We start from the raw sequence: 13392 nt of genomic DNA on the forward strand, positions 1-13392 counted from the left end.
ATGTAAAACTGGAAAGATGATGGCAACTAGATGGAGCTGAGGAGTATAGGAATGAGATACTTATTTCCAATGCTTCTCAGCTCAGCGCCATTTAGTGGTCATAATAATGCATTATGACCACTATGCTCCTCCGCTCCATCTAGCAGCCATAATAGAATATTTTTCTAATGTTACATTCAAATGGAAAAGAAAATATACGAAGAACGTTCGTTTTTGCCTCTATTTTCACAGAACCGACATTCACAGAGTTTCGCAGGGTGAATGGCTCTGTGAATTGTTTATAAATAGAACCCATAAATAGAACCCATAACATGTATTTCCACTTTGAGAGCCCACACCATAGTTCTATGTCTTCCCATTTCACACAACATACCTAAAAATATATTTCTGACCATTCTAGTTCCTTCTTTGCATCAGGCTCCTACATGAGAATCTATGGGCAGCATAAAGTTGTTCAGAATAGCTTGCAATGTCCACTTAGGGGAGACATGTAGGAACCTTTTTTTTTAAATGCATTGGCATACAATGTAACACCCAAGCCTTGAGATCTTTAACCCTTTGTTAGGACAGTGTTGACATCTAAATTACAAATGATAATGAAATCTGCCAGCACGGACAGGGTTAATTATGGTACACATCAACTCCCCAGCCCCCTCCTTGATATTCCATAGAAGGGGAAAGCTAAAAGGCAAGCAGCATTTTTTTAGGTTCTTCTATGTGAATGGGGACATGTAAGAAATATAAAGTAGGTGTTATCCCAATTTGGCTGCAACACAAGGAACTGGTATTTTCAGGTGAGAGGTCAGTAAGCCAAGACTATTTCTCTCATGGGGGTGAGAAAAGGAATAAAAGAGCCGCAAGTTCTCTATTTACGAATACAATGTAACAATATAACTTTTAATTAGCACACTTGAATCAATTTCCATCAGCAGTGTCAGCTCATTGTCCCGCCCCCCGCAGTGATTGTTCTTTATTTCCCTTTCTGTGCAATGATAAGTATTGGACCTGTCAATCACCCTGCACATGGTCACGCCCCCTGCAGGTCAGTCTCCGCCCCCTGGTGTGTCTCTCGCAGGCAGGGCGGTGCGGAGCGCAGTTAGCTGCTGGCTGCGGTTGAAGGATGCAGATGTGTACCGTGTGCTGGGTGCCGGGACTGCTCCTCCTCATAGGGACTGCTGTGTGCCTGGCTGCCTGTCCCTGCTCGGACCCGGCTCTGTGTCAGCCCATCCAACACTCCCGGGACTTCGAGGTACAGAACCTGGGGGGTAGGGGAGCTGGCTGCACTCCATCGTGTCAATGTAACTTCCTGATTCCTCTACTGACACATGACGCTGCTGTAAATGATTGAATACCGAGCTGTCATCCCTGCACTGAGAGCAACCAATGGGGGAGCTCAGGTTAGGAGATGAGTGCTGGCATCTGATTGGTTGTTGCTCTTGCAGATGCAGGTTAGGAGATGGGTGCTGGCGTCTGATTGGTTGTTGCTCTGGGAGATGCAGGTTAGGAGTTGGGTGCGGGCGTCTGATTGGTTGTTGCTCTGGGGGATGCAGTTTAGGAGATGAGAGATGACATCTGGTTGTTGCTAAATGTGGATGCATAGTTAGGAGATGAGTTTTGGCATCTGATTGGGTGTTGCTCTGGGGGACGTAGAGTTAGGAGTAGAGTCATCGCATCTGATTGGTTGTTGCACTTTAACTTTATTGCAGCCACATTGGAGACTAATGTGGCTGCTTGAGCACCACAGAGCCCACACAGATACTAGTATTGGTACATCCCTACATTTTACGGTTGGGGGCCACCACAACTTGGCAAATGTTACCAAGGAGTCACGGCCCTAGAAAGGTTGAAAACCACTGCCTTAGAGTTTCCCGGGCAGGACACCTGAAGTTTTGTAGCAACAAATTTGTGTTGGCCTTTAAAGCTGAACTCATAAATATTGTGCTAATACAAGAGTCATGTGTAATGTTAATTGAATCTTGATGCTCTTGGTGTATTTCTTCCAAATCTGTACAGTGATCCAATGTCAAAATGTGCCACTTCCTGTAATAAAGACCGGTCACTGCTGCTCTCTCTCCTTTTGCAGGGTGACTGGTCTTGTCTCCGCCCCTCATATAGTTTTCTGCATACAGCCTGTAGCGGGTGGAGCCTGCTGGGTCCCTCCCACAGCTCTGCTCTCTACACAAGCTTTGTACAACGATGTGATGTTGTCACCGCTACTCTAACAAGGCAATATCTGAGTTTGCAAAGGTATTTGGTGCGCACAACGTGGATTTATATCCTTTGTGGCTACTGTGGGTTATATGTGATTGAACATTTTTGTGCCCGGAGTTCAGCTTTAAGATGGTCATTGTGCCTACTTGCATGTATAAGAAGAGCCCACCAGGCCTAGCGGACTTTACTTTCACTTGCATTTACATAACTGAAAGATACCAATTGCAGTGTTCAGACTGTGAAATATCTAGATCAGTGGTAGGCAACATCAGCACTCCAGCTGTGATGGAACTACGAGTCCCATGAGGCATTGCAACACTGACAGCCACAGGCGTGACTCCTAAAGGCATAGGCACCCTAACTGTCCCCTCCGCTCTTCCAAAGACCTCCTGCTTTCCAGCTCCCTCGTCAATACCTCCCATGCTTGCCTCCAGGACTCCTCTAGAGTCTCTCCCATCCTCTGGATCTCTTTACCCCACCCTGGCCGTCTATCTCTCACTCTGACTGCCTTTAGGCGATCCCTTAACCTGTTGCCGTCCGCCCGTAGTAGAAAAACGGACGGACGGCACTGAGTACTCAGTACTTGGTGTGGGCCCCTTTTGCAGCAATTACTGCAATTACTTTTGCACGATATTCTAATTATTCGAGTTTCACCTGTATGCCTCCAAAAAAACTCTATCTGTCCCAAAAAAATATTAACATAAATTGCAAGGCATGCTGACCGGTGAAATTTTTGACTGACTGGTGAGACACCCTTACATTTTTCAAGCCCTGTATGTGTGTATATATATTTACAGAACATAAACTGCCTCATGTTGCAGTGATGTCAGTTTTTGTTAGGCCTTGTTCACACCAAGCGCGTTCCAGGAGCAGAGCAGTTACAGACCGGATCAAAACTGCGTCCAATGTAGTCCAATGGTATTTTGGGCTCTAGTTCACACCGCAGCGTTCAGTTCCAGAGCATGTAAAAAAAACTGCTCTGGAACGCATGCAAACGCATAAAAAATGCATGCAAACGCACTGAAAGCCCATTTTAAAACTTAAAAAAAACGGCCCGGAACGCATCAAAAAACGCGGCATAACCCACTGCACTGCGTGTGCAGAAACTCATGCAGATCTGGTCTGCATTTGGTGTGAACAAGCCCTTAAGGTGAAACAAAAATGGCTGGTGCTATGGGCTGCAGTTGCCCTTCAGTGTGGTATTGTTGGTTATTCAAGATGAGTGAATTATTACAACACTGATCTTCTAAGTTTCTCTTCACAGGTCTATGTCTTCCTCGTACGTGGCAAAAACTGGAAGCACTATGACTGGTCTGAGGTGACTACAGTGGCTTTATTTGCCCCCTATGACCCCGAGCTCATGTGCTTTGCACACTCCAAAGGAGCAAGATACGTACTAACTGGTGAGAAATAACTTGATGATGCATTGGTTCATCAAATGGTGTTCTATGATCCATAACCGGTTCACTAATTCATTCTGAAGGGTTTCAAATATTGTTTGACAGATGAATATATTGTGAGCATCTGGCAGGCTGAATTGGAAGCCAATTTTTGACAGGTCATGTGACTTGTCTGATTTTTCAAAATTGATACGCGAGTCCCTGTTCACACCTGGGCATTTTGTTGCTGAAAGCTTAAGCGTCAAAACACGCAACACAAGAATTCCTATTCATTCCTATGGCCCCTGTTCACACCTGAGAGTTTAGCAGCAAGCTGTAAAAACACCGAACGCTTGAAAAGGTGCATGAGCTTCTTTCAGGCAGATTCAGCGCGTTTGTGCTCCATTGATTTTAATGGAAAACGCTCCAAAAACACGCATGCGGGGCTTTTGCGTGTTTTTGTGCAAAAAGAACGCGCTTTTTTAAGGCGCATATACATTGTGGAAGACCACCTGCAAAGCACACTGGGAAGCAAAATGGCTGATTCATGTCTGCAAAACTTTGACTCTGAGGCATTTATAAGTCTAAGTCCTCGTTCACACCTGAACGTTTTGTAGCGCGTTCTACGCTCGACGAACGCTCTACAAAACGCTCAAAAATATAAATCCCATTGTATTCAATGGTCTCGTTCCCACCATTGGTGTATTTCCTCCCGTCCCTAACGCGCTACAAAACGGCCCACGCCTGAAAAGGTACAGGTACTACTTTGGGCCGTTTTGTTGCGCGTTTCCATTGGGATACAGCCAAGTAGCCTTCGGAAATGCGCGACGGTCGCGCAACTTTTTTTACCGCGAACCGCGGTAAAAAACGCGTGACAGACAGACGCGCATATGCAATACGCCTAGGTGTGAACGAGACCTAATACAGGCACAACCATGCCTCTATGACCTGCGCAACCCCCTTTATAAAAACAGAGGAAGGAGGAGGCGGGGCTTGGATGCAAATTGCTTGCCAGGTTTGGCCAGAATAGGAATCTTTCCCTCCATCCCTGAAGAACAGCAAAGGTAAAACATGTGACATGTGGTGCATCTAAGGTTTGTTGTGATACTGTTGTAGCTCATGTTTCTGCTTGCTTGTGTGGCTATTGTAGGTCTGTGCAGCTGCAGATCTCCATGTGTTGTGGAACTACAAATCCCAGTATGCAGCTACCTCTGAGTGTCATGCCTGTTTCTCTTTTGGGTGTACAGACTTTTATATGCATCGCTTCTCGGGGTTCTCTGTCTCCTCCCACCCAGGAGGGGGGTTTCTCTTCGGGAGATCCCCCCTGCCTAGTACTGTGAGGGACCTGTTTCGGCAGGTCCCCGAAGGAAATGGGTCCACCGGCCTTTTCGGGTTGGTGGGCCGACAGTCTCAACCCCTGTCAGGAGCCTTGCTCCCCGGGGGGTCTGGAAAGTAGGTCCCTTCTTTGGAAGGACCTTGCACCCTTGTGCACGTTTTTGTGTGCTGTTATTTCACGGTTGCACTTTTTTTTGCTCACAGGGGGAAGTTTTGATGCACGTCCACGGGCTTCGATAAAACAGGACTTGTAGTTCCACATCTGCTGAAAGGCTGATGTTGTTAACCCCTTGGCTAATGTGTAGGAGTTTGTCATGGGCAGGACTTCTTCTTTTCATTGGACAACACTCAATACACCCATATGCAGAAACACGTCCAAAACGCGCATCTATTTAGGGAAAACGCGCGTAAAACCGCGCAGAGATGCTGACGCCTAGGTGTGAATGGGGACTAACAGGCCACATTTTGAAAGCTGTGCAGCAGAGAGGCATCGTAATCTCCTTTGCATGAATTATCTCCTTTTTTTTTCCCCTGGCATTTTAGGAGATGTGTCCGTGAAGAAAATCGTAGACCCAAAGGTGAGAGCTGACTGGATTGCAGAGAAGGTGAACCTGGCCAAGGCTCAGTACATGGATGGGATCAACTTGGACATCGAGCAGCCGGTACTTCCCCAAACGCCCGAGTATTACGCTCTGACGGATCTGGTGAAGGAGACCACAGAGGCCTTTCACAGAGAAATCCCCGGATCTCAGGTGACAAAGCTGCCTTTACTTTGGGCCTGTTTAGACAGAACCAGTAGCCACATTTAAAGGATTTTACAGGCTTGGCCCAAATTTACTCTCAAACCTTTCTTTCTACCTCTGGATCATGGGACAGCATTCATTTTTTTTCTTTTACTATGTTCCTGTCGCAGTAACCAGATTGTATTACTATCCGTGACCTCAACGCCAGACTTGTAAAATTCTTACAGGGGTATCTGATGGGCTCCAGGATCCTATTGATACAGGCTTTCCCACTTAGAGCTACATCTACCAATAGCCCTTTCCCTACACAGAGTGTGTTGTCAGGCTACTGGAAGTAAAGACAACAGGGTTTTGCATGGAAAGAAATCAATGTACAGTATGCATGTGTAGCAGGACAAAAAAGGGGAAAGATGCTCCCCCTTATCAAAAATTCACAAAATAGGAGCATTTTGAGAATGCTCTCTGACTGCCATTCTGATTTTAATACTCTGATAGAGGGGGGAAGCTCTGACACTAATTTACAGCATGCTTGTTCCCAGTGCAAAAATGAAATGTAGCCAGACAGCGTTTTCAAAAGTTATATAGGGTCTAGAGGGAACAAGCATTTTCACAGTGGTGAAAGCGATGGTGGTGAAGGAGGCCGGGGCCCAGCAGCGGGCAGCTCGGGGCTGACAGATAAGGGGAGCACAGTGTGCAGGGAAAGGGACCCCAACCAGCCCACCTGAGACCCTGCAGAGCCCACCATAGAGAGTCTATGGTGGGCTCTGCAGGGTCACTCTCGGGTGGGCTGTGCGGGGTCTCTTGTGGGCTGGGGGGGTCTATAGTGGGCTATGCAACAGTGAGCAGCCGAGTGATCTGTTCTTCGGTTTTGACAGCAGAGCTGAAGAGAAGGAGACGCTGCAGGAACGGGAACATGTTCTGGTGTAGGTACTTTTAAGGTACGCCCCTGCACTAGTGTCTAGAACTCTTGGCTCTATATAATTGCTGAGCAAGCTTTCTGCTTAGTGCAATCTCAGACAGTAAAGATCATGCTGGCATCTGTTGTCACAAACACCAATCGTGCCCTCTCCTGCCATGTTGTTGTGCAACATAGTAACAAGGTCATTAATGTTGGCTGCCAGATACTAGATTGTGATGTTTAACCTTTGATAGAACAGAAACTAAAGTTGCTTTAAAAGAAACTGTAGTGAAGAAGAAAAGAGACCTGTCATTACTAACTTCACTCCTTGAACGTCATGCAGATTTGTGAGCCGCCTCACCAAAGCAAGTTAGCCTGATAAATAAGATGGTCTTTGGCACCACTGGATGCCAGCAATGGAAGATCTAGAGCCTCTGTTTGTACAAAACAGTAACTGACTGATTAGGAACTAATTGCACTTAACTACACATTTTGATTGTATCTGCGTCTACAGTATGTGCATTTCTGATGATGGACTACAATCTCATGTTTAGTTTACTGATTGGTATTGTGATTGTAGTCCATCACTGGAGAGAGCTTGGAGCGGTGACTACTTTACAACACACAGGGACCATGGGGAACAAAAGTAGCCCCCCTCCAGAAGGAAGGACAGTGTCAGCACCAATTCAGAGATGATTTCAGGATCTACAGTCGAGTGATACACAAATAAGCTATGATTTAATTAATAGTTGGGGTACTTGAATGAATTTTTAAGATTTACCTCCTGAATTTAGTGTCACTTGAATTTTTCATGTGTGGGAAGAGATATGGAGCACAGACTGACAGTGTCAGCAGCCCAATGAATACATTTGTTTGACTTGGAAAAGATTGTGGTGCACAGACTGAGAGCTCTGTGGATACATTTGTCCCAATCATTTGTTTCCAACTAGCACTTATGTGCGACAGTATACTTAGTTAAGCAAAACAAAAGAAATGGCAAACGCACTCACCAACCATTGATGAGTGCGTTTGCCATTTGTTTTGCTTGACTGATTTGGTGCAGTGACGCATGGGGGGGGGTCCCAGCTGCTGTTGTGATGTGCGGGATCCCTTGTGCGTCCCTGTGCCTTTTAAGGAGGTTGGGCTTCCTCCTGACAAACCTGCACCCAATTTTATCTTTTGCCCCATGTGCTCCAAGATGGAGACTCTCATAGGTTAGAGTTAGGGCCGCACTACACAGGGGAGCCCTGGCGCGGCTGTGCGGCTTTCACATATTCTGCAGAAGACGTGTATCCAAACCTCTGTTTTTAACCCTAGCGGTTTTTTGCATGCTGACTGGTGAGTGTGCTGGGAAACTTTTTGCTGTTGTACAGTATACTTAGTTAGTCGCAAGTTTCTCTTTGTCAGTAATTCATGAATGGACTAAACACTACAATAGGAACTTAGCCGCAATATGCGACTGAATTGATGATTGCAACTGTTTAAAGAATGTAGAGTGTGTGACAGGATTGATAAATTCCCCCCATAATGTGGAACTGAACACAGAAATGTTATAACATTCCCAGCTTAATGGTAGAAGGGACTTTATATGTATTTTCTTCATTTCTGGAACCCAGAAATAAGTTAGTATAATGTGCAAACATGGCATGCATGCTTGCTGTTAAAGGCTTGTTAGGCCAGAAATACAGGTTGAGCTAGTAAAAAAATCTACTGTATTTCCTTAAAGGAGAACTATGGGATAAGTGAAGTACACTCATCCCAATAGTTGGAGCCGACGTGTGACACTGAAATTGTCGCATGTCGGCTCTATAGCTCGAGATCTGAGTGATTACATACCGCTGATCACTCAGTTCCCTGACCGAGAGCAGTGACCGTCAGTCACTTCTCCCTGCAGGGATTCCCCTTTCCATTCCTCCGGAGCTAACTGAAGGGACAGGCGGGGGCGAGCGCCACTGGTTCTGACTCTGGATAGGCAGAGGTAGCTGTCAATCAGGTAGCGGGGTGGATCCAGACAGTATTGTGCCGTTCTGCTATTTGCTGAGTTTTGGGTCACAGGAGGACATTAGTAAATGTCCTCCTGTGAGCCAAAAGAGAACTAACGCCAAAAAAGGTTCGGACATAGTTCTCTTTTAAAGCGTATCTAAATCCCAAAACTAAACCCCCCCTTTTGTTTTTTTATTACGTTCTAGCTAAAAAAATAGGGGTTTTAACAATTTTTAATACTGCCACTTCGTGACACAAAATGGTGTGTATGTGGTTGGGGCACTGCATTGTGACAACCTCTAGTTCTGGCCAATTGTGGTTCGTTTTTTTTTTTGTAAAGAAAGGGGTACATATAATAAAATCATATTCTGTTTCAAGCCAAACTCCAGCCAACACTTTTCGTAAAGGAAGAATCCAGCCTCATTCTATTCCACACTGAATCAGTTTATTGAAAGTTCGGCAGTGACACTGAGTCCTGCCGAGGTCCGCCCCCTCTGACATGTTTCACCCAATCCTGGTCTTAGTCATAGAGCTCGCTATATACTATATTATTATTATATACAGGCTTTATATAGCGCCAACAGTTTGCGCAGCGCTTTACAATATAAGGAAGACATAATCACAATACAATTCAAGACAAGGTGGTAAGGAGGGCCCTGCCCCTGAGGGCTTGCAGTCTAAAAGGGAGGGGGAAGTGATACATGAGGAGGTAGCTGTGTGGGGATGAATTGTATGAGAACGTGATGGTTCAGTGGTTAGGTTGAGGTGGGATATACATACTATATACTTGTTTGGTAGCGAGAACACACTCCTGCCAGCGAGCACCTAGCTGTCTTTCCCCTGCTGGAGGAGCGGTGCTTTATTTCTGTGTCTTGGTGTTCCAACCAACACTTTCTTTAGTTTTGGACAGAATTTGGAAGGCTAAAGACATATATCAAGTTTTCTTTCGCTGCCTGTGCCCCAGGTGAGGAGATTTCAGGTCAAATGTAATGTAATGCAATACCACATTATGGCCAGTAGATGGAGTATAGGAGCATAGGAAATAAGTATTTATTTCCTGTACTCTACAGCTCCATCTAGTGGGCATACTGCTGTATAACATCACATTCAACGTGAAAAGAAAACATACTAAGAATGCTAACTTTTGCCTCTATTTGCACAGAACAAATGCTCTCAGAATTTTGCAGGGCAAATGGCTCTGCAAATTGTTTATAAATAGACCCCTAAATGTCCATGTTGCAGTTTGCGTGCTTACTGGAGAGATCTCCCCAGTAAGAATGACAAAAAAAAAAAACATGACAGAGCTTCTATTCTCTTCCCTTCCTTATCCAAAATTCAGTAAAAAAATTATTGACATGAGTTGATTTCAGTGTACGTCATAATCTACTATACTCAAATCTACTTATCCCAATTAGGTGAAACGCGTTAGAGGAGAGTGACCAGCAGGCAGGGATCATAAGTTTGAAGCTGACTGGATTTTACAAACAAAGAAGTGCTGGGTGAAGGTTGTGTGCGGCTGTTTCTTTGGATTTGCATTTGTTGCGTAGTATGGATGGTTCTCTGGCCAGCACCTGCAATGAACCCAAGCAGTGGAACTGTGATGTGGAAGGAGCGGTGGAGGTCTCTCTCTGCATTTGAATATGTCATAATCTATGTTACTCTAATTGCAGGTGACCTTTGATGTTGCGTGGTCCCCCAAATATGTGGATGTTCGTTGCTATAACTATTCTGCCATAGCGGAGCTGTCCGACTTTTTGTTTGTAATGTCCTATGATGAGCAATCTCAGATCTGGACAGAATGTATCGCTGGAGCCAACGCACCATTTAACCAAACCATAACTGGTGAGCATGGACTTATGTTATGACATGTTGATATATCGGCACCATTATATTCCGCAGTGCTCCACAGAGTACATAGAACCTTTGCCCCAGAGGAGCTTATGTTATCAGGTCTAACGTCAGCATAGGGGGTTGTGAAGAGAAAGGTTTGTTGCACTACCGGATAATCCCAAATATGGGGAAGGGTGCTTGGAATGACCGCGGATGGCGCCGCCATTCACTTTTCAATCGTGAATTTATTCAAAACTTATGTCAAATACACAAGCGCTTTCGGGACCACACAGGATCCCTTCATCAGGCATAGCAGTGTCACTGCTATGCCTGATGAAGGGATCCTGCGTGGTCCCGAAAGCAGTGTCACTGCTATGCCTGATGAAGGGATCCTGCGTGGTCCCGAAAGCAGTGTCACTGCTATGCCTGATGAAGGGATCCTGCGTGGTCCCGAAAGCAGTGTCACTGCTATGCCTGATGAAGGGATCCTGCGTGGTCCCGAAAGCAGTGTCACTGCTATGCCTGATGAAGGGATCCTGCGTGGTCCCGAAAGCAGTGTCACTGCTATGCCTGATGAAGGGATCCTGCGTGGTCCCGAAAGCAGTGTCACTGCTATGCCTGATGAAGGGATCCTGCGTGGTCCCGAAAGCAGTGTCACTGCTATGCCTGATGAAGGGATCCTGCGTGGTCCCGAAAGCAGTGTCACTGCTATGCCTGATGAAGGGATCCTGCGTGGTCCCGAAAGCAGTGTCACTGCTATGCCTGATGAAGGGATCCTGCGTGGTCCCGAAAGCAGTGTCACTGCTATGCCTGATGAAGGGATCCTGCGTGGTCCCGAAAGCAGTGTCACTGCTATGCCTGATGAAGGGATCCTGCGTGGTCCCGAAAGCAGTGTCACTGCTATGCCTGATGAAGGGATCCTGCGTGGTCCCGAAAGCAGTGTCACTGCTATGCCTGATGAAGGGATCCTGCGTGGTCCCGAAAGCAGTGTCACTGCTATGCCTGATGAAGGGATCCTGCGTGGTCCCGAAAGCAGTGTCACTGCTATGCCTGATGAAGGGATCCTGCGTGGTCCCGAAAGCAGTGTCACTGCTATGCCTGATGAAGGGATCCTGCGTGGTCCCGAAAGCAGTGTCACTGCTATGCCTGATGAAGGGATCCTGCGTGGTCCCGAAAGCAGTGTCACTGCTATGCCTGATGAAGGGATCCTGCGTGGTCCCGAAAGCAGAAGGATCCCTTCATCAGGCATAGCAGTGTCACTGCTATGCCTGATGAAGGGATCCTGCGTGGTCCCGAAAGCAGTATCACTGCTATGCCTGATGAAGGGATCCTGCATGGTCCCGAAAGCAGTGTCACTGCTATGCCTGATGAAGGGATCCTGCGTGGTCCCGAAAGCAGTATCACTGCTATGCCTGATGAAGGGATCCTGCGTGGTCCCGAAAGCAGTATCACTGCTATGCCTGATGAAGGGATCCTGCGTGGTCCCGAAAGCAGTATCACTGCTATGCCTGATGAAGGGATCCTGCGTGGTCCCGAAAGCAGTATCACTGCTATGCCTGATGAAGGGATCCTGCGTGGTCCCGAAAGCAGTATCACTGCTATGCCTGATGAAGGGATCCTGCGTGGTCCCGAAAGCAGTATCACTGCTATGCCTGATGAAGGGATCCTGCGTGGTCCCGAAAGCAGTATCACTGCTATGCCTGATGAAGGGATCCTGCGTGGTCCCGAAAGCAGTATCACTGCTATGCCTGATGAAGGGATCCTGCGTGGTCCCGAACACGCTTGTGTATTTGACATAAGTTTTGAATAAATTCACGATTGACTATCCTTGAAGGAGTCTGGTGTGCTGGTGACATCTCTTTATTATCAGCATAGGGGGTTGTGCCACATCATCAGGATCCCACTCTCTTAGATGATATCAGGCATATATTTGAAAGTCGGATTGTAAGGTACATGACAAGCTTCAGTAAGTTGATCTCAGCAAAGGGGTGTTTCTTTGGGTGGCACAGCGACTTGGAAAATGGGACTCCAGACTTGCCTAGCCCTATGGAAATATCTTTTTTTAAAGTTTCTATTTCCAAAGAATCTTCATGTGGCAACTAAATGGTGATCCTTGAAGAGTTTTGTGGTTTTGGGTGTCTGTAAGCTCCAGTTAGACAGTCTTTGGCAGGGCCAGATTCTCGGTACATATGTGAAGATAAATTTGTTAAAAATAAACATTTCTTTTCCAGGTTACGAGCAGTTCATTAATATAAGCATTGATCCGAAGAAGCTTGTAATGGGTGTCCCGTGGTATGGTTATGATTATGTCTGTCTCAATTTAACAGAGGTGTGGTTTTTTCGGTTTTTTTTCTTATTATGTCTGCATTATATGTACTTTTATGTCTGTGTGCAATTGCAATCAGCTTTGGTTTTTTATATATTCATAGGGACAGTCATAGTAACTCGATTTTTTATTTTGCTTTGCCTTCTATTTAGACTCTTTATCTCAACACATTTTCTATATATATTGTAACAAGGACACTCCACTGTAGACCGGAGGTGCAAGTCAGATGCAGTTTATTTGCTTTCAAAACGGTAGATAACATGAAATCCAACATAAATAGCCTGCTGTAGCATATAACAGATAAGGGCTCACCGACATCTGTCTCTCTTGCAGCACTGCTGCTCCGGCCTCAATCTTTAGGGCCACTGTCTGGTTCCTCCAGACAACAGCAATAACATGCCAATCCTCTCAATATGGTTCGCAAACCCCGCAGCTCCCTGCTGCACTGGCCTCCACTGACTCCAGGGTGGAGCTCTCCTGACTCACATGTGGGGCCCTGAACACATCCCAACACATTACATGAGGGATGTAAACAGGTGCACAATCAGGTGCTGGTCACCACCAAAGCATGGACCCAGGAATGGAGATCTCTTCCCACCCAGAGCTCTAAGAAATCTCCTGGCTCCAGGATCCCAACTATGATCCAGAAAACCCAGAAAGAACTGAAAAGGCAGTTCTCTCCTGGTA

The 13392-nt window shown here is 46.1% G+C and overlaps 1 protein-coding gene across 1 annotated transcript in view; it reads left to right on the forward strand.

Annotated features, from left to right (window-relative positions):
• Positions 1-1115: 1115 nt before the first annotated feature.
• CTBS (chitobiase) overlaps positions 1116-13392 on the forward strand; it is an 18029-nt gene continuing 5752 nt past the window's right edge. The window contains exons 1-5 of the mRNA XM_018561870.1: positions 1116-1249; positions 3476-3614; positions 5469-5677; positions 10220-10391; positions 12611-12708. Of these exons, the coding sequence (XP_018417372.1) occupies positions 1121-1249; positions 3476-3614; positions 5469-5677; positions 10220-10391; positions 12611-12708 (747 nt within the window). The 5' untranslated portion in view covers positions 1116-1120. The remainder of the gene's footprint in view (positions 1250-3475; positions 3615-5468; positions 5678-10219; positions 10392-12610; positions 12709-13392) is intronic.

The sequence above is a fragment of the Nanorana parkeri genome, unplaced genomic scaffold, assembly GCF_000935625.1.
Source record: "Nanorana parkeri isolate BGI_ZX_2015 unplaced genomic scaffold, ASM93562v1 scaffold548, whole genome shotgun sequence".
Classification (NCBI taxonomy): Eukaryota; Metazoa; Chordata; class Amphibia; order Anura; family Dicroglossidae; genus Nanorana; species Nanorana parkeri.